Genomic DNA, 22711 nt, shown 5'->3' on the forward strand with positions numbered 1-22711 from the left:
AAAAAAATGTATGCTTGTTTTACTTACATATATGCAATTCATATGTAAAAACATACATCTAAGGCCAAAATATAAATTTTATCTGAAAATAGTAATTTTTGTATTATTTAGAACCAAAATTGTTCTGCACTTTAAAAATCACTTTTCAATTGCATGATACATGCAACTGAAGAAATTTGCTAGACGGCCAGAGATGTTTTTTCACAGTTATGATGACCATGAAAATAAGAGACAGATTACAACCTGGTTTACTGTACAAGCTTGCTGAATTTTCATAAAGATGTATAAAAGAGAAAAATGCTTATCAGTTACACTAAACTGCTGAAAAAATTATATGTGCTTTAAGGTAGAAACCAGCCCAAAATGGGATGATGAAAACAAGAAATATAATGGTCGTGCCAAGAGAAGACAGAAGAAAATTAGCAATTAAAAACCAGATGTGATTGTTGGGTAACAGAGGCGGACTGAAATATGCAGTCCAGCAATTGCATTTCAATTTCTGTAATGGATAATTACATGTTAGGCTCTAATGTGGAGGAGATTCCTTTATAAAGCAATCCCTCTATCATGCATCACTTGCAGGGCAAACACTGAGCAATTACTTCTATATAGATATATTGGAAATAAAATATTGCTGCACATAGTGGAGCCCTTACAAGTTTTTATTGCAAAAATCAAAACTTGCCCTGAAATCTAGGAAACCTTCATGAGATTTATGCAACAAACTCATGTTAAGATTTTAATTAGAGTCCTGTAGTTTGGAGTCAGATTAGTAACTCTGAAGTTTCAGATTAGTAACTCTGAAGTTTTAAACAGCTCACTTAATTTTTGGTAGTCTTTTTTGTATTTCCAGTATACATTCTTGACATAGAACTACCAGCAACAGAGTATCAGTGGAGATTTTCTTGTTTGTCAGGAAGACTACTTACAGGAAGTGAAATTCTAGGGGAATTCCTGGATTTATTTTTTAATTGATGCTAGCAAATCAGAGCTTCTGGATATCTGCTGCTCCTAAGACCACTCTATTCCACAGACACTCTTCCTAGGATCTCTAATTGTGCTCTATTTAATTTGCTTAATGCAAAGCCTTGCCTTTAAAGAAACTGGCTAAGAAGCTGAAAGGTCGTAATCAGATAGAAACATAAAAATGGAAGATGTTTTCCAGACAGTATGTTTATGCCTGTTACATGCAAGAGTACCAGATCCTTACAGTGAGTAACAATTCTCCAGGAAATCACAATGTTGGAATTTGCTGATACAAATAGTAGTATTTACTCCTGCCATACAGAAAATGCTTCCTATCAAAAGCAATTGACTATCGCAGCTGTTTTAGTCCCACTGTCCAAGGTGATCTGCCAAACTCCAAAACCCCAGTATCAGAAATACACTAGAAGACTGTAGGCAGTTATAAATTCCTCTCAGATTCTGCTTTGGAGAATAGTTCTGAGCTGCTCCAACAGCAATGAATTAATCCCAGTGATTAACAGTGACAACGAATAACACTACTGCTGCTGTTGTAAAATACCGTGCAAAAAAAAAGAATCTAAACTGGAGAAAGGAGTAAAAGATACTTGCTGGCCACATGCAGATGAACTGACTATGGTATTGCAGCACCATTCCTAGACAGCAGAGGGCATTTGTGAGAACTGGAAAGCAGAGATCCTGTGGCATGGACTGATTCACCAGAATGTTTGGTCTGTGCTTTTGGTTTGCCACATCAGCAGCCTTGCTTTCCAGGTATTATCTCTACTGTTGCTTTGTATAGACGGAAAAAAATATTCCACACAGGACGTTTTTAAGAGAACATTATTTCAAGTAGTTATAGTAAGTCAGAACAGAAATGGATGAGAAATATCCTAGCTGAAGTTTCTGCTTAGAAAGGATGAGTCTGAGAGATTGCATATTCAAGGAAGCCACTGTCTGAATTTGGATGAAGCATCAGTAAACAAGGTACTATAACAATAAAATAGATCATTAGTAGCAAGTTGTAGCAAGCAGGATTATATCCCTTCACTTGGGGAAATAGTGGGAAGTTTAATATGAAATGATAAAGTCTATACTGCATATAACATGCTCCTTATGCCAGACAAATGGCAGCAAACGTAATATGAACACTTAAGATGAACCTGGAGAGTTAGTGAGACTAGCACACACTGCTCCTCTGAGCTCTGCACACCATTGACAGAGATAGGCTCCTAGCCAAGTTAGTCGTTTGGAGTGGCCAAAATATCTATGAATTTTGAGTATAACTGTTTTGCTCAGTGAAAGCCCAACTGACTTTGAAGTCTCTCCTTACTAATACTTCCTTAAGGTAGCTTGAAAGTTATACTTTCTCTGATCAATTCTGATAAACAGTCCACAGGAAGGAAACCTGCTCTACCTGTGCACTCAATCACAGTTTGTGTTCTACACACATTTGCTTCCAGATGATAAACTGATCCCAGATGGGCTGTATTCCTGTTATTAAGCAATTATTGCCACATCATTAGCAATCGCCCAAAATAAACATTACAGGTAAATACAAGATGAAACAACCATAAAGGCCATTACATCTCTAAGATGTTCAGTTATCATATTCACGTGACTGTGGCTGCAAAAGTACAGCAGATAGAACTATCTGAGGTCATCTCAGAATGAAATTAGTTAAACCCTATATTAGCAAACAATTGAACTATATTGAATATTGAACTATATCTGGTGCTGTAAAAGGCTGTAGCCATTATGAGTTGGACTGGGTCAGCTGCAGGATATGAAAACTGGTAAGTCATGTTACAGAAGGGCCTCAAACATGATCCAAGGACTGGAGCACTTCTGTGAACACAAGCTGAGGGAGTTGGGGTAGTTCAGCTTGGAGAAGAGAAGGATCCAGGAAGACCTTACAGTAGCCTTCCAGTACCTAAAGGGGTCTGCAAGAAAGCTGGAGAGGGACTTTTTACAAGGGCTTTAAACTGAAAGAGAGTGGATATTGATTAGATGTTAGGAAGAGGGTGGTGAGGCCCTGGCACAGGTCGCCCAGAGAAGTAGATGCCCCATCCCTGGCAGTGCTCAAGGCCAGGTTGGACAGGGCTTTGAGCAACCTGATCTAGAGGAAGGTGTCCCTGACCCTGGCAGGAGGCTGGATCTAGATTAACTTTAAGGTACCTTCCAACCCAAACCATTCCACAATTCTATGATTCTGTGAGTGTTGTTTAAACTGCACAGCCAGTTCAGATGTGATGTAAGATACAAACCATCAAGATTTATAGTATGGCAAAGACAGAACTAGGATCTCAAAGGAAAGCACAGGAAAAACATTAATGCCCATAGATCTAAACAAAACAACTGCAGGTAAACCACAAAAGAGGCTCAGAGGAGACTGGATTTTGCAAAGTTATTATGTCAACTCTAAGCAGTAAGTATACAAAGCCACTATACCAAATGTAACTATTTTGGATGTGGATAAAAGCATTCCCAAATGCATTATGGATACCATTATCTATATTTTTAATGTCTGCCACATCAAATAGACAGCCCTAGGCTAATGGGTTAATACCGGGCAGTGATTTAGCAAGCTGTGTTCCCTAAACCAAACTGCTTGGTACACTTCGGAAGATTTCTAGGTGAACCTCAGTTACACGTTTAAAATTTTATACTTGTTTACTTGTACCTTCCATTTGCTGCAAAATAACCTTCTTTTTCTTTGAAGTCATTACCAGGACACAAATTCACTACAGTGTTATCATTGTTCCACCATATCCACCAGACTCGAGTAAGCTAAGAGGGTCCAGAGAGTGAGGCGACTGGGGAGAAACCAGAAAGAGGTCTGATTCTTAAGTTTTAAGACTGAACTGGACAAGAGTGGAAGGTAACTGAATGGACCTTTGCATTACTATGTTAAGTGATGTCTGACGTACAATCCTTATGAATGCCCTTTTCAATTAGCAGGAAACACTATCACAGCTTCTCTCAAGTCAGGAAAATCCCAGCATTCCTACAGATGCTAAAGAAGAATCTATAGCATTGTGGTTATAATGAGGATTTAACTCCTAACAGATCATGGTATGAAGGAATACCAAAGCATACACTTTTATTTCTGTGGCACTATTGCACGCACTTCCACTACCTGCAAAGCAAAATGTCAAAGGACTAGAAAATAAGTCTGTTTCTTCCATGACCACAAGGACTCTATAACAATGATCTGTCCTTAAGATTATGGCACTACAAAACACAGTTGCAGACCAGACTGATTCATCACCTGTTGATTTTTGCCATTCTCTAGAACAGCCACTCAGCTATATCCGCTGTTGAAAAACACCCAAAAATCCAAACGAGGTCAGGCTGAACCTGTGGCTGGCTCAGAGAGAAGTAATCATTCTTTTGCAGTAATTATCAAAGAAAAGACCTTATACTGACAAGGTATCTGGTGGATGAGCGGGGATGTTTTTCACCTTGTATCTGCCTTGCAAGGGCAGTGCTGGAGGTCTCAAATTACTTGCAAATTACAGCTCACTTCCAAGAAACAGGCTAAGGTCAAGACTATAATCAGCTTCAACTAGATCCAAATAACCACTTATTTGGTTACTGATAGTATGACATTTAGCAGTTTATTGTGATTTTTTCAACGATAATTCAAAGGTGAGGTCTTCTCACTGAATGGGTCAGCCTCTGAGCTGATTGAGAATTCCTTCCTGAACTATTAAACCAATTTTGATCATGGGCAACTGAACTACATTTCATTATCTCAATTGCCAACTTGCTAAACAACAATTTCAAAATCATATTCTGCCTTCAGTTATACCTTTCTACTTCTGTGAACAATCACTCATGCTCTGGTAACCTGATTCAACTCAGATTACTTATCCAGCCTTAAAACTGGCCAGAATGTGAACTCTGAGCTTTGTGACAATGAGTAAGAGAGGAAGAGTTCTAACTTGTCTTCAAATCCCAAATGGTTTGGAAGCATGGCATTTACATTGAGACATCTGTGTAAGAGTAGGACTTTTATTTGTGAAATAAGTCTCAGAACACTTAAATTCAAAATTAATTAAGACAATCTAAATGGATGTTGTAGAAAATATATACAATGAACATATTAAAGTAATTTTTGTCCAAATACATTAAAAACTTAGAAAACTCAAACTGTAAAATTCCTTTTATCACCAGTTGCAAGATACAAATGAAGCAAGGGCAACCTCCAATGCACCTCCTATCCTTGGGATCTTGCTACATGTTCAGTGGCAAACATTGTTTCTAATGAAAAAATTATCAAGGACTTTACTCAGATGATAGAGTACTTTCCAAGAAGACAGACTACCCCTCCTATGATAGGCAGAACATGGTCTTATCCTCTAAGAGAACTGCACATAAGCATTACAGATAATCTGCACAAATTTGGGCTTTCCAGAAATCTCAGGTTCACTATTCATGCACTACAAGATAAATTTCTGCCTGCTTTTTAGGCACACAGATAAGCATGGGCTGTCACCATCAGAAAAACTATGCAGACTGAGTCTTGTTCCTGAAAGCTCCTCAGACACAGGCAAAAGGTTACTGTATATCAGTGACTTTTTCCACCAGCAGCAATTGTCTTTTCTGGTGACCTACAGCCATCCCTTTGTGGAGGTACAGTAAGAAAAAACACTGATTGAGTCTGAGCTTCTGCTACCAAAAGAACAGACCAATTCTGAGGTGGCTTGTTTGCTGCATTTGAAATCCTTGACAAGGTATTTTCCATGAAAACTGGCCTAATAAGCAACAAATAACGTGTGAGCTGCAAGATGACTCTCTGATCTTCAGAAAAGCAGGGTGGGGGAGAAGAAGAGTTCATTTCTGGGCGTTATTGATGTGACATGCTGTGTCACCTTATCAGTCAAGGTGTTAAAAGTTTTGGATAAAATTACTCTAATTCTTACAATGCACATGGCAGATATACACACTTATAGTAATTTATCTTAATACAAGAGAGGGCACAAGGTTTTCTAAATGGAGCTAATAGTAGCAATTAATCTTGAAGTGCATTACATTAGCTTTGAAATATTTGTAAACTAGATAATACGAATGTTTTAATATGTATCTATCTTCATACTGCATTAGTGGACTTAAGACTGTTTTTCAAGAAAATGCTAATCTTTGTTAACAACAGGATTTTGATAATATTGTAATATAGGCACAATGTTAACCATGTGTTGAAGTATTCAGAAGTATAGGTATTGCTTACAACTATTTATGTAAATTGGATAGTTTAGGTAGGGAAATGGAATTCTTGAGGACTCAGCTAGAAGAGTAGTCTCTAGAAGAGGTCTCTTGTCAGTTATTCATTCATGCTAAGCTAGAGAGACAGTGAGTATGGATAATGTAAGGGATCCAAAAGGCATCTTTTTCTTTCTATAAGTGTCCTAGCAAATATTCATGCAACTGTGAGGTTTGTCACTCTTTACATAGTACATACACGATTGCCTTTGCAACACCAAGCCATCACTGAACACAAAAGATTGTCAGCCTGATGGAAAAGGGTAATGGGAACCAAAAAACTAGTGTCATGTGGATTTTGTGTAACTCATGCTCCCCTCTGGCAGGGATAATTAAATAAAGCTATTTATACAAAACATAATTTGGAAATTAAGTTTGTCATAAAAGGCAAAGCCAAATTAGATTTACTCCAAGTACAGGCAAAGAGAAGATGAATCAAGTCTGTGCCCATACCTCCCTATCAAACCTTCCTGATGTAGGTAGACCCTGGACTAAAAGAATCTACTCTGATGTACCTATAACATCAGGTGAGTGTTACGCATTAGCATAATGCATATGTCCAGTGAAGATATCTTCCTTAGTGTCCTAAGCAAATCACTTCTCTGCTAAACCTTTTTCTGCTTCAGACATACAGGTTTATTTTGTTGGAGTTTTATGTATTAGAGTTTGTTATTTGTAATAAGCATTAAACTTACAATCATACTTCTTATGTAAAACTACATAATATTTCCTACAGTAACTACTGGGAAATAAATATCTGATTAATAAACTGATCTAATCTCTTTTTCTTTCATTATTTCACATTATCAACAATGAGAAGATAACTGTTGTAGCCTGCTTTGGATGATCCAAGTTTTATCTGTCTGTTTGAAGAAGAATGGATTATTGATCCCCAAAAGAAAAGGTGAAGTGGGTATATATATTCATGCTTCTGTACCAGAAAATGACAGTAAGGGCTATGAGAAAGATTAGACAACTACAATCAAAAGTTACTTCTAGAGATACCACTGGGGAAAATGACAGTAGAAGGCAAAACCAGGAATATTTTGTCAGATTAAATCATCTGCCTCATTAGATTTAGACAGCATTCAGTCTGGCTGGACAGAATTTTCTACCAGGTGCTGAGCAATTCATTGTTAGCTACCACAGAAATAGGTCAAGTAAATAAAGAACACTCCTATTAACAAACAAACAAACAAACAAACAGAACACAACAGCTAAAACACATGATCTTTTTTATTTGTAAATTTATTCATAAATCTGGGCAGAAAATTCAGGAAGGGGCCACAGGGCAATGTAAAAACACGAACTATAATACTAAATAATAAACTGTCTAGCACACTTTCAGTAATGCTGCTCGATCTTTCACCTTTGATACAAGAATATTGATTGTGCAAATTTATCTGACCTAATCCTAATCAGCCAATTGTAAAAAACCAGGAAAACTCAATTAAGATTTCTTACTCCAAAAGCGAGAGCATGAGAAAGTAAAATATTGGGAAATAAGCCATTTTCAATGTGATGATTATTGTGATGTTGATCCACATCGGTCTACCTGAATCAGATCAGGAAATCTTACAGTGGAGTGCAGAAGATAGTATGCTGGTCAGAGATTAGCCAAAGCAAGTAGCAGACTGAGTTAACCATAATGCAAAGCTCATAATCACAATGCAAGGACATGCCAAAGCCTACAAAAGGTTTTCACAGGGATACTATCAAACTACAGAATACAATGACATATATAATCTGTGATGTGAGGGAGACACCAGTTTGAAACTGCATGGTATAAAGTGCCTAAAATTTGGAGTTACTATTTTCTAATAAAGAAACATTGAGCTAAATGTAAATTATATGTTCAATATCCTTAAAATAGAAGACACCAGGTCAAAAGTGAACTGGAAGTTAACGTAAAGGCATGAGAGCCAAAGCTGAGCACCTCTTTGCATTGTATGTGAGCAAAATTAATGTAGTCTGAATTCAAAAGGTGTGTATCTAATATATCTAAATCCATATATCCTTTGTGTGATGAAAAGTCTGAATTTACAACACTGAGGAATATTTTGAGTGAAGGTGACTGATGGGAAAATCAGACAGAAAAATATAATAAAAATTAGGAATTCAATAGGAAGATGCATTAGATAGACAAAATATTGCAATCCTAATAAAGATAGAGGCTTTGGTTAAAAACTAATTTTCCTTCTGTGGCGCAGTAGCTACATTAGTTATAAATGTGAGTGCAATAGTGAACACATGGAAAAAAATGAAAATTACAATCTGAATGAATTATGATATATAGAAAATATGCATAGGAAACTAATGGCAAAGTAAAAAATCCATTATTAAATCAACTTTCAGAGTTTATATTCAGGTTGGTTATTTCTAAAGTGCATTAGGAACAAAAGGAAGCATATTAAAAAGGATAGCATCATAGAGATAATATTGTAAGTCCAGTTGGTCTTCCTGATTTCTGAGAAGTATACTAATTAACTGACCCAGACCTAACGGTCAGAACACATATAGTGCTTACTTCAAAGGAAGGGTAAATCTGGGAGTAATGCAAACAAGCAAACAGCTTCACTAGGTGAAGATGAGGGGGCAAAAATAGAATCAGACACTGTTTCTTAACAATAGCAAAAAAGAAATCGTGAAATGAAGTGATTGCTCCTCCATCCCTTGTTGTCTTTAGAACATGCCAAGGTTTTGGATTCACCCCACCTAACTTTAGAAAGCCTGTAACTCTCACAATTTCAGAATATCACTGACCTTAATGGGCATATCCCAACTAAAAGTTCACTTGGGATCTCCTTTAACTAAATACCTTTCATATTTTAATGAAAACATATTATGGGGCTTATCAAAAAATACCTAATGGATGAATGTTATTGCCCTGTGGCATACAGGACTTTAAAGCATATGACTTCTTACTCTGTGTATCAACTTGTGAAACACTACTCTCTGGCTTCATTTTCTTGATATATTTGCATATATCAGGAGATAATTCTATTTGCTGTTGTAAAGTATTTTTAATTCTACAGGAGAAAAAGTGCAGAAAGTATTACTTGCACCAGTATATTTCTAACTAGAAATGGTACACCTCATTTCACTACCCATTTTATTATCTTCTGTCTACCAAGTGCAGTATGATATTTCCCCCTAAATATTTACAAAACTGTGTTCTTAGAAAAAGTTTACTCTTCTACTCATGAAACTAATTAGCTCTAAATATCTTATTTTAAAAAAATCCATAACATCAGATTAAGTTTTATTGTTCTTTGATAATCAAAAAAGACATAATTTTGGGGGTTTTGTTTTTGTTTTTTTGCTATTTTAGCCTTAAGTCCTGAGAAGTAATAAATTTTCTCAAAACTTGTTTAGAAACTATTGCATGAGCATATTTCGATTTATAACACTCACATTTACTGATAGCTAAGACAGTGGAAAAGTGACAAAGTGTCAATAAATATAACCAGAGGGCATTTATAGATTTGCATTAAGAGGGAACTCAGTCCTTGTAAAAAATATGTAAAAGTAAAGGCATTTACAATGGTAGGCAAAGACTGGATGATACATAATTTTCTTCTGCTTATGGTGGGTCTTTGACAGTAGGTAGGTAGTATTTACTTATTCAAAGTAAACGAATAAAACAGTGACTTTGAAAATATAAGTTCTATATTGAGTAGCCAGTAGGAAGCAGAAGTAAATCTCAGAAGTTGTCCCCTTGGGGGAGACAAAACAGACCACCATCCCATCTCTTTCTCATACTCAGGTTATTTTTGTAAAATCCTGTAGGTTATCACCCAGAATTACAAGAATAAAACTGAGCAATAATATTCTAGTATTCTTCCATTTCATAGTAGATGAGATGATTTCCATTTATTCAAAGTCTCATTCTATATGAAATAACTGTTAACAAAACTGCAATAGGAATGAGACCCTTGTGTTCATGAACTACATCACAACTGTTTACCACAGAAGAAAGTTGAGAGCTCTCTGATCAACTCTCTGCTTACCTTGGTCTAATTTTTTTTTTTTTTTTTTTTTTTCCCAAAACCAGAAGATTAGTTATAAATTAGCAAGTTTTCAAAAGGTATTGTACTGGTTACTCAGAATGTAGCACTCTTTACCCATTTCTTTGACATCTCTTCATTAGCAGTTACAATATTTACCTACTTCGATCTCTGTGGATGTAAAGGACAAGACAAGCACAATATCATCAGGAGTGACAATCAGCCTTGAGAAAAGAAGCTTTTCAGCAGATGCTGGCCTGGGAACACTAGAAGGTTTTTCAGCAAAAAATGGACCAGCCTTCAGTGGATGATTCAGCAACAAGAGACTGCTTAAAGCAGGCAGCTATGGGCTGAAGGCACCTATCACAAAGTTCCCTTGACTAGCAAGTTTCTTTTATTACCTGCCTACTTCTGTTTTTTAAAACTGTATCTAGAACTTGAGGCTTCTCGTATGAAAGAAACAAAAGAAGAAGAGGTTTCCTCTTATTAATTCTGCCCAGTAGTGGCCTGCTGGATACACAACCTTGTCAGGTGCTCACACCTACACAGCTCCAAAACAACCACAGTACGTGCTGCCATCTCCAAATGACTTGCTAGTGCTGTTTGCACAGAAATATTTAATCAAGGAAAACTTCAGTGGAGTTCTGCGTTAAAGATTCCCATCTACTGCTCACTCACCCTCATATAAGGAGTTGTTTCAACAGCTGTTTTAATTTAATTTATCTTGTTACATATGAAGACTTAATTGAACAAATGACTTCTAAGGAATGCCTGAAATTGTTAATATTAAAATTTCTATCATCGTTTTCTTATGCACACTTCCAGCTCTGGCTAATCATTTCACATATTGGTCCATGACTGCTTTCGTAGTTCAAAATTATGTGCATAACTCTCTTTGACATCAAGACTGATCTTAAGAAAAAAGGCATAAATGCCAATATATTTATTACAAACTATTTCTAGTATGAATTGCTAGTCATTATGAATCTTCTGAAATGAATATTCCTCCATTTCCATCTATGAATAACACTGTGAAGAGGGACTTCACTGAGGAAATGTTGAAATTCCCATCAGATCATAGCCTGGATGACAAAACAGCTTCAGTGGTTGCTAATTTCAGAGCAACCACAAGTAACTTCCACCATGTTTCCAGCCATAACCAGTCATTTTTAAAAAGAGTTGCAAATATCACAAGCAACTCTCTACATGCCCATGGTTTTGCTGTTATCCAGCTGATGAATGGGAAGTTTTCAATAGCCAGTATTATTAAAATGGGATTAGAAGCTGCTTTGACATTTTAGAGGAATCAAGTGTTTCAGTAATTTAACTCAGTTATTACAATTTTAGCTATAAAGTTCTACTACTGCCACTCTCAGGGCACCTAAACCAGGAGTTTAGATAGATATCAATAATACAGAAATATGAAATCCATATTCCATAGTAACTTATGATCACTTCTACCCCCTTTTTTTTTAACTATTAGAGGTACTAACTGTTTAAGAGTATTTACCCACAAACAGGGTATTCTTATGTAAAGATTTTTAATCACTCATATCCTTCACATTTCTTCCCTGAACTTTATCCCCACTGATGTAGTTTTCAGTGCTTACATTGATGAAGTAGAAGTTGATTTTAAATAAAAAATAGTAAGTGATTTGGCTTTTGAAAATTAGTCCAGGTTTCCCAAGAAACATTAGGACAAAATCATTTTAACTTAGGAAAGGGCTGATCTTATGATGCTTCAATCACTGTCCAAACAAATTACCCAGAATAACTGACACACAAGGAAGATACTCACAAAAAAACCCTCTTCCATATCTTGATCAAGTTCATATGATCCTTATAAATGAAGATCACAATCTTCATAAAAATACTATAATTATACTGAAATCATATAAACTGATATCCTGAATACTGCATAATCTTAAAATGCCAACATATTGTATATTCAACTTATTCAGTTCTTGTATCTCATTTTAATTATAAATGACTTTTGGACAAACTGGACATACAAGAAGAAATATGACTGATTTTAAATTTATACCTAGGTATATCTAGGAATAAACCTTCCTGATTAAGTAACAATACATTACTTCTTACACCTAATACACCTGTTAAAAAAAAAAAAAAAAAAAAAAAAATCAGTAAAGTTTATTAAGGAGAACATAATCTAATTTATGAAGGATTAAATATCTAACCCAGAGACAAAGTCTGTGCAATCCACAACACATGAGAGTGAATAAATCAATTCTGCTACTGGTCACTTTAGGAGCTGTCACACAACATTAAAAAACATCTATTTGAAAATAGTTTTATAACAACAGTAAAATCACTAAGCAGCAAAAGACAGCTAGGCAAAACCACAGAAAGCATACTGTGATCTAAGTGAGTGCAATACATCATAAAACAACTGTCATGGTTTAAGCTAGTGCTGAACCCAGGACAATAATATTTAACCTAAGGTCTCTGCAACCCACAAATTACAAAAGTATATAAATCTATTCTGCTACTTACCGCTTTCAGAGCTGTCATACAATATTAAAGACATCTATTTGAAAATAATTCTACAACAACAGAATCACTCAGCAGCTGAAGGCAACTGGCTAAAACCACAGAGAGCATACTGCTGAGTACATACCTCAGAAAATAAGCATAACAAGTATATACAATTTGTATACTGATTTTTTAATTATTTTTATTATGAAAATAATTGCATACTTTTATGATTATACATGTAATTTGTACTGAGGAGTCTGAAGAAAGCTCAATACTACTTACACTTGATTTACAAAAATTGCACCCGATTCTTCCAAATTAATGTGGAAGTGGTTCACAAAGTTCAGAACCATGACAACCCAGTGTAGGAAGGAAGGTAAGTTTGCTTCAAGCTTTTGTTACCACGATAGGAACTGATTGTGAAACCTAGATCTCTACCAAAGCTTCAATCTGATTTAGAGAGTTTCGATTTAACATCCTGCTTTGGGTGCACGGTATTACAGATTACTTTTGACTCTATGGATGATTTCCAGGTAGACATAGGATGTGTTTCATATGCCATAAACTATTAATTCATATGCAACATGTTAACCCTTGAGAAAACAAAAAGAAGGGATATAATCTATCCAAAACCAGACAACTACAAATATTCTTAAACCAGAAGACTTTCATAAAACTGCAACAAGCTTCCTCATTGATTCCTGGAAAAGTACATGGATAGTCTGAGTACACTTGCAAAATTCATTTTTTCTTAACATTCTACTTAAAAACATCTCTAACATTCGCACAATTTTAGGATGCTTGCACTTTTTCATTCATGGGTGGAAATGAATAGCCTTGATACTTATTTAAATCAAAAGAGTTTTTTTCAATTCCCTAGTAAAAGTGTATAAAACTACCTTTTTTCCTATTGCAATCAGTTCAGATCTTTAATTATCAAGTTTAAGAAAAAAATAGGGAATAAACCTGCACTTTTCCTGAGCTACAAAAAAACAAATTCCTAAGTCTGTGACATTTGGCTAAGTCCCATTTTCATACATCATCGTTTATGTCTATTACTTGATTCCCATGTAACATGCCTTTTATCTCATTCACAGGAGTTGAATAACACGGAGGAATGGGGCATATATGTCTTCCTGTGGTTTCAACTAGTTGGCATGCTAGAAACCTGTCTTATACTACGTAAGAAGAAATTTTTGGCCACTGAGGCAAACAAAAAGGGCAGATGAATTAGAAACTTATTTCTTACAGAAATCTTACAACCACTTACAGGCAGCTTCACTACATTTCTAATTATCTTTCCATTACCAGCTTTGTCAGCCCTAAAAACAAGTACAGACAACAATCAAGTGCTAAATTTTGCCAGGGAACCTGACCGGATGCAACAATCAGGCTCAACAGGGTACACAAAAGCCTGCTGACCAACCTGAAAAGTAAATATGGCTCGCTTAATCAAATCTCTGCAACCTCTAATGCTGGAGATAACTTTTATCGTAACATTTTTTAAGTTAATTGACATTTCTATTTACAAGTGAACATGAAACAAAAAGAAAAGCAGAAGTTCATACATTTGAAGGATATCTCTGCATTGTCATTTAAATGTGCACTCTATAATATAACTCACTATAATGCAATCTAATGGCTACATAAAAACTTAATAAAAATGCACTCAATAACACGTTTTTGAGCCCCTGCAGGGTTTTCAGATCAATACTAGCAAGTACGCACAAGACAGCAACATGGAGAAACAGCTGTGAGACTTCCTTATTTGAAATCTGCAAGACTGTGTTTCTTGAAAGGGTTAAATCAACAGGATTACTTTAGACCTTTTCATAGGAGCAAATTTTGCTTATATTCTCACTCGTTAACACATGAGACCACAATCTCTAAGTCAACAAAGTTCCCCTTTTCTTAGGCATAAGTATATACACGGTACTCAAATGCTAGCTTACAGGAGACTTGAGAACACAGTATTTCTTCAATATTTGAGAAACAGACCATTTTGGTCTGGAACCTAATAAAACACTGGGATGCAATGAATATCATTACGTTACCAGCCATGCTGCAATCAGTGTTTTTTTAGACTAACTTTTCATAACAGCACTTCTAGAAATGAGGTATAAAAAGCACAATTAAAATAAAGTAAGCTTCTTATTTTTTATTGTTACTGCTTTATACAGAAACAGTATTGCTAAGAAGTGGTGAACTATGATAAACAAAACATCCATCAATAAACTTGATTGTCCCCAGTGAATGTTTGTTACTTATTTTGAATCTGAGTATTGTAGTTCCTCTTCTTCAAACACATTTTAAAATGTTAGCAGTAAATTAAATATTCAACAGGTTTTTAAATACTGTAAAGTATATATTTTGATATTATAACAATTCCAGTAGAGATGTTAACATGAATAGATTACCAAACAATTCTGGATAGATTGCAAGCCAATTTTAAGGCAATATAACTGTATTTGCATGTTAACATCTTGAAATCTGCTTTTACCCCTACTACTTTAAATTTTCAGATTTAAAACAGGAATAAGAGATTCAGATTTTGAGCCATTTATCTCTGATTAACATCTAAGTTTGTACTTGTAGTATTCAGGATACCAGTTTATGTTTCCTGTGAAAGAAAATCACCTCAACTTCAATATCAACCACACACAGCCACTGACGTGCACGTCGCTCTCGAGGTGGATCAGGTAGTGCCTTACACCCAGTTTACAGGTGCCCTTTGCCTTGCTGCAAACGGATGACAAGAACACAGAAATGACAAGCCACTGAAAAGCACTCCCTTACCTTCTAAACCTGCTTCAATCAGCCCAAACTGTTCCAATACTTTAACAAAAAGCACAATCACGATCAAAACTGCTATCATTTCGAGCCCTTCCAAGTTCATGATGAGTTAGGTCATGGTCTGACCACCGCCACTGAGAAAAGTGCTCTTCTGCCTGGCTTTCTTTGCAAAACCATTTAACTAGGCGCAGAAGGCTCGTGCAAGGTAAGGGGGCGAGCGGGGGGGGAGCGGCGGGGAGCATCGCATCCTGTCTGCCCGGGTGGAGGCCAGGCGGGGCTGGCTGATCAGCCCCGGCCCGCGGGGACCGCCCGGCCCGCCACCCATGTGGGAAGAGAGGGGCCGGTCCGAGGTCATCCGGGAAACGTTCCCGGGCAAACGCCGTGCGGGAGCACCGGCAGCGCGCTGGGCGGGCGGGAACCGCTCCGCAACCCGGCCGCGGCGGGAGGCGGCGTCGGGGCCGGGAGCGCGTTGCCTGGGAAACGGGGACCGGGACGGCTCTGGGCACCGGGGGACCGACCGAGCGCGCAGGCCTGGCCGCAGCGCTGGCAGGGAAGCACAGGCGGGATCGAGTGAAATCTCTGCCGTTAGGACGGGGCATTCACAGCCATAGCCGCCCCTCATCGTGGCGAGCTGCGGCGGTCTCTAGCTGTGCTGAGAGAAGGATTTGGCAGGTGATGGGTTGCCAACTTGTCCACTACTTTCTCCGGGTGAAAAAGCTGCCCCAGTACTATGAGGTACAGACTGTTACATGTGGCAAGTAATACACAGCATTTTATATGTAGCAGTGCATTTTTTTTTTTTTTTTTTTTTGTAATTAGAAAAATCAAAACATGCTGTCTCAAAAAGGCTTATTCAGTGGGCTTACCTGGAAAACAAAAATTCAAAAGAAGACACTGAGAACAAAAAGCAAGCTCAATATTTTTTACAGTTTCTCACTTCAGTAATAATTGCTAAACAAAGTATTTTTCATAGAAAATATGAGAGGTGAAATACAGGAATACAAATCACAGGACTGAATCATAGAATCACAGAATGGTTCGGATTGGAAGGGACCTGAAAGATCACCTAGTTCCAACCACCTGCCATGGGCAGGGACACCTTCCCCTAGACCAGGCTGCTCAAAGCCCTGTCCAACACATCTTACACCAGGAACAGCCACTGGCCGATCTATAGCAGTTTGGAGTACTGGCATTGTCTCACACAATGCACAACTCTATTCATGGTTAAGGATTTACTCTCTAAATCCCTTCATAATTTAGCATCTAAGAAGGAATTTACATTAGAAAAACAGTGCCTCTATTGCAGCAAAATGAGCGGAGGAATAACTGCAACAAATTTAATCCTGTCTGGTAGAGTACTGTCCCTCACGCAGTTGAAATCAATTACTGCCAAGGGCTCAGTGTTCTTTCTTTCTTTCCTTAGATAAGATTCAAATACAATCATAGTGTCACGTGAGAACTGGCAACAACTTCTTGGTCCCCCAGGTATACTTGCATTATGATGGGTATTTTCGTTACTGAAAACAGTGGAAGGAAGTGGGAGTAAGGGGGCTGGCAGATAGAAAATAGGTACCTATTGGAATACAGGAGGAGCCTGGCCTAAATGAGTAAAAATCAGTTTGATTTTTTGAGAAGCTCAGATTAGTGATCTGAGCTAATCTTGATGACTGTGCATCTGGGATGCGCACATGCACTGATGAACTAACGAATCTGGGGGAAAGCTATCACTGACAGGGTGGTTAGTGGCAGAGCTAACTAGCAGAGCTGGGTGCAAACAGGACAGCTACGAAAAGCATGAAAAAGCCGAAATGGAATAGCACCAGAGAGAGTCCCAAATCACACATAATGTCTGAGAACAGAGCTTCTACTAGAACCAACAGTTTCTCAATTCTGACTGAGAACAACCTAAATAATACTTTTCTACATGTATATGATGAGGTTAAAAATCATAATGTAAAGGTAGATCCATCTAAGATAGTTTTAGAAGTGATGTCCCTGCAAATTCTTACCAAGATACTGTTTTCTCCTATCTTTAATAAGAACAGCTTTGAATAAATATTCTAACATCCAACAAAATCATTAAAATATTCTGTGTCTCTATTTAAAATAAGTTTATATGTTTTTAATCTTAAAAGGGGGTAAACCACTCATTTCTAATGGGCTACAAAATCTTGATATATCATAGTGCAAATACATTATTATCTCAGCAGCTGTCATTACACTTACGTCTCCCTTTTTCTGTCTCTTAAATTTACTACTTGCTAAACAAATGAAGAGAACAAAAAAAAATTCCTGTAATTTTTTTAACATATAAAACCTAGTAAATCTTCTAGCCCATCAAATCATTGAGCAAAACCAGGAAAAAATACAAACTTTTCTCTTTTAGTTTTCATTTAACCTACTTTCTTAGTAAATATTTAATGAATCCAAAGAAAAGATACAAAGTGCTATGATTCATTCAGCCATTATAAATGTTAAATCTTATAATACATGCTGCATCTTCCCTCTAGCCATTGTGCTAGCATGGCTCAGTTTCCACAGAATCTTTCCCAGATCTAGCACTGGTAAAAAAAAAATAAATAATACTGCAATCTGACATTACAGTGCCATATTTCTACCTCTTCACAACTTTTCTCTAAGTTTACATCCCAATCTTTGTCAAATGCTTTTCACTTGTCACAACTCATGGAGTTGCCTCAGTTCAGACATGATGATGCTTACATCATATCAGAGGAAGACTACTTCCCAGTCCCACCCAAGAAGCCATACTAGTGATATGCCTGATGACACCCTAAGCAGGCACTTCAGCCCTTGTGTCAACAGGAAGCAAAAATTTTGTGGGCTGACATGAAGGTTGTATCTTACCCAAAATGTCTCTGGCTGTGAAGAGAGGTCATGGAGGCAAGATGAAGTCATGAAGCAGAAGTTCTGGCTCTTCACACTTGGTGCATATTTAGATGTCAATATATAAATCCTGTGCTTTTACGTAACTGATTAAATAGAAAAAGTTATGTACTATAACATTCATAAGCAGGCTTTTTGAAGAGTCTGACATAAAACATCCTCACCAGCCAACTGAGATGTAGTCCTGGTTGAAAATTATACCTGAAGATATGGATTGTATCATGACCTCACTCTTCAGAAGTTTTGGGTTGTTATAAATGTGAGAAGCAGCACAGAATCTGTCAATATGTCAGTTATTCTAAATATTCTTCTGATATCCTTCTGGGTATTCTGGAGCCTATAAAATGGAATTATATTTCAAGTTTATCCCTTTCCATACAGTGAAAATACAGCTCCCTGAATCTGGTAGTGTATATTTCTGCAAATGCATACAGGTATCATACTAACTGTGACCACGAACTATATGTCATTAGAAGACAGAAATTTTCTCATCACATGGAAAACCCCCATTCCAATAACTCCTTTACTGGAGGTCTTTAAACCTCATTAAAAATAAAGAAAAATCTTCAAAAAGGTTTAACATCTTAAAAATGACAAGTATATTTTAAAACTCTCTGAGGAAACTGAAGCTGAAAAATTCTTGGCTGTTGTAATTCCACAGATGAAGCCCAACTGTTCTCATGATTTGTTTGTGCTACCTGTTTATTAGCAAGGGTTTTTCTCCTAAGAAACTTGATGAATTTTCAAGTGTTTTCAATTGAGGAAACATCCGGATCATTTTCCAAACTACAGAGAAAGTCCTGTCACTTAGAATTACAAGAGATTTATTAACTGTCATTTGTAAAACTCCTATACATCTTCAGCAATGAGAAACTAATGCAATAAGCTTCATTTCAAATGTTGAGATAGTCACAGTATGTCAAGGGATGGTGTTTCATGGTATTTGATTTAATTTTCTCTGAATGACACATGGCCTCAAATAGCTCATGTTCAGTGCCTCACACAGCTGCAGGTGGTAGCAGGCTCCCAGCAGCTTGTTTCACCATGCTTTCCTAGGGGTGTTAGTACAACATGACCCTCACCTCCATTATATTCAATGTTGTTTAAGAAACTGTTATTCTGCCAAAGTGTAAGCATGTGAGATAACACTTGTGAGTGACAAAAGTAGTTTCATTTAAACTTTCCTAGCCATGTCAGTCCTGCAGCCATTTAACTTGGGTATCATGTCTTAAGTTATTTCTCCCACTATACCTTCAAATCTAGGGCATACCTAATGACTTCAGTGCAACAGCTCTAAGATTCAGTATTTATTCCCTGACAGACAACAAAACTTTTAATTCAGACTTTCATGGTTTTGTTCCTCAACTACTATGAGCTTCTCTTCCTGTCTTTGTCAAGTGCTGTCTTGATGGTTTTTATCCACTCAGGATGCTGCTGCAAAACCACCATTCTGACTTACCACTTCAACTATCTCAGCCTTCTCTTTACGTTTCTACTGGATCCACTTCCTCATACACAAACTATTAGCCATCACCTTCAAGGCCAGTCTTAACATTCTACTGCCATACCTATTCACTGTTGACTTTTGGAGAATATCAAACTGTTAACCCCTTCAAGCAATAATGCTAGCCTTACTTGTTTGTAAATTCAACTTTACTTATAAGAGATGTTGCTGGCTCTAATACAGCCCCTAATATTCTGAAATATTACAGCATCTGTTCTCCCTGTGCTGCAAAGTTTCTGTTATACACAGCATGTAGATTCTGATATTTTTGAACCCATAGCTATGGACAGAGGGTAAGAATTTTATGACACAACATGGTAAAAATTTCATCCAGATAGCAAAGGGAGAAGACACATCATTAATAATTAGAAATATCATTAATAATTAGAAATACATTCTGCTTTTTGCTACCTTTTTTTTCTGCATATTATTGGAAAACTGCCACACTTCCTTCAGACTTTAGCAGTGAAGATTGTATTAAGTTAACTTTATCATAAATATGATTAGGAAACTTATCTACAGCCTTCAAATAAGAGACTGACAGAAGAGTTCCTCCAGTTCAGTTGAAGCAGCACGTGGACGTTTGCCAGCTTTTCTTCCTAATCCCTTGTTGCTTCATTAGCAGCTCACTGCAGACAAGATACTGTTATGCCAATCAAGAGTAAAAAGTCACAGGAAAGCCTAGCTCATATGCCTATGGAAAACATAGAGGTTGAAGCAAGACAGCATCTTTCATGAACATGAACATTTTAATGAACATGAGCCAGCAATGTGCACTCGCAGCCAAGAAAGCCAACTGTATCCTGGGCTGCATCAAAAGAAGCGTGACCATCAGGTCGAAGCAGGTGATCCTGCCTCTTCTACTCTGCTCTCGTGAGACCTCACTTGGAGTATTGTGTGCAGTTCTGGTGTCCTCAACATAAAAAGGACATGGAACTGTTGGAACAAGTCCAGAGGAGGGCCACGAGGATGATCAGGGGACTGGAGCACCTCCTGTATGGAGACAGGCTGAGAAAGTTGGGGCTGTTCTAAGAAAGTTGGGGCTCTTCAGTCTGGAGAAGAGAAGGCTGCGTGGAGAATTCATAGCAGCCTTCCAGTATCTGAAGAGGGCCTACAAGGATGCTGGGGAGGGACTCTTCATGAGGGACTGTAGTGACAGGACAAGGGATAACGGGTTCAAACTTAAACAAGGGAAGTTTAGATTGGATATAAGGAAGAAATTCTTACTGAGAGGGTGGTGAGGCACTGGAATGGGTTGCCCAGGGAGGCTGTGAATGCTCCATCCCTGGCAGTGTTCAAGGCCAGGTTGGATGAGGCCTTGGGAGGCATGGTTTAGTGTGGGGTGTCCCTGCCCATGGCAGGGGGGTTGAAACTAGATGATCTTAAGGTCCTTTCCAACCCTGACTATTCTATGATTCTATGATTCATAGTTCTGCTTAAAAAAAAAAAAAAACCACAACAAACCAAATTACCACTAAACAAAGCAGAACAAAAAAGCTAAGGAAATCTGAAGCCAATTTCTATTGAGCCTTGTAGTCTGATTTAAGCACTAGTGTGCTGTTAGGGTGCATTTCTAGTCCAAAGGGTGAGCTTCTACCTTGCCCAGAACTACTCATTAAGACAAGAACAGAGGAGTGTTAAATTCAATGTCTTGTTTCAGACTGGTTATACAATGCTAACCAACATATATAAAGGAAATAAAGCAAGCTGACAAGTGTACTCAGTTTCCAACTACTCAACCTACTTGGAGCACGATAAAGGAGCCCAACAAGTTTCTTCCAAATAATTTGACAGTGTCTTTTAATTTCTTTCCTGCAAACCTCAACCATGTATGAACCTGATACAAACAAATCCATGTGTCTAAGCAAAGCTTGTGGATTCAAACATGAGAGTCCTAGTTTTGCTAGGAGTTTTGGATTTGGTAGGAGGTTGATGCTAAGTTATCTTAGAAACTCACTGGAGGGTGCATTAGGATGCCTGCAGAATCAAGGTGGATTGTTCCATTTTTCTCATAGTGAAAATATATCTTACAAATAACTTATACCAACCATATATTCAATAGTAATGTTTATCTCATTGATAGACAATGATTGTTAATGGTTGTTTTAGACCAGCTGAAAAGGATAGATGGTCCTTTCATGTGAGCAACTGTACAGAAACAAAAACAAAACAGTTGGGTTGGCAGTCTCAGCAGACAGTCCTAATAGCTCAGTTGCATGTGTGGTCTTTACGGCATAGGTTTGAAAAACATTAGTGCAACAGTCCAGAAAAACATAAAGAACTGACATTTGCTATTTAAATGAACAGAAGATTTCTGTGCATGGAGCACCAAGACTGGGAGACTTCCAACACTGCTAAACTCAGCACAACTAGTATTTAATAGTCAGGAAATTCTTCTTGTCATCTAAACTCTCTCTCCATTTTCTGTCTTTATGCAATATGGATGCCTGTATTACCACTTCCTTCCTCTCTTATTGCACTCTTTGGTGTGCAGTGAATATTTTTCTTTATAAAGTGGTCATTTGCATACCAAAAATATGACTTCTTTTCAAACAGATTAGTAATTCTATCAGTTGTTTACTCTGTGTCACACTTATTTAAATTCAGACTTGCTGCGCTGGAAAGATTAGGTCTTGATTTATACCTTCTCCATTTAGATCTCTAAGGTGAACATGTTTCTGTGTGAGCTGGTAACCTTCCAAAACAGCATGGAAATTTCAGGAGCAAAGACAGGCCCAGCAGAGACAAAAAGAACAAATGAGACACTGGAATTTGTTTA

At 37.3% G+C, this 22711-nt stretch overlaps 1 protein-coding gene across 6 annotated transcripts in view; it reads right to left on the reverse strand.

Annotated features, from left to right (window-relative positions):
* Positions 1-22711, reverse strand: part of KCNIP4 (potassium voltage-gated channel interacting protein 4) — a gene marked incomplete at both ends in the record, with an annotated part of 444699 nt that overhangs the window by 204693 nt on the left and 217295 nt on the right. For 2 of the 6 annotated variants that reach the window (XM_080621846.1, XM_080621842.1), the window contains one exon: positions 15528-15627. The exons of the other annotated variants lie outside the window; for them this stretch is intronic. In XM_080621846.1, coding sequence (XP_080477972.1) covers positions 15528-15627 — 100 coding nt within the window. Of the gene's footprint in view, positions 1-15527; positions 15628-22711 lie in introns of those variants that run through there. 6 annotated transcript variants of the gene reach the window in all.

Source organism: Psittacula echo (genome assembly GCF_963264785.1).
Source record: "Psittacula echo genome assembly, chromosome: 1".
NCBI lineage: Eukaryota > Metazoa > Chordata > Aves > Psittaciformes > Psittacidae > Psittacula > Psittacula echo.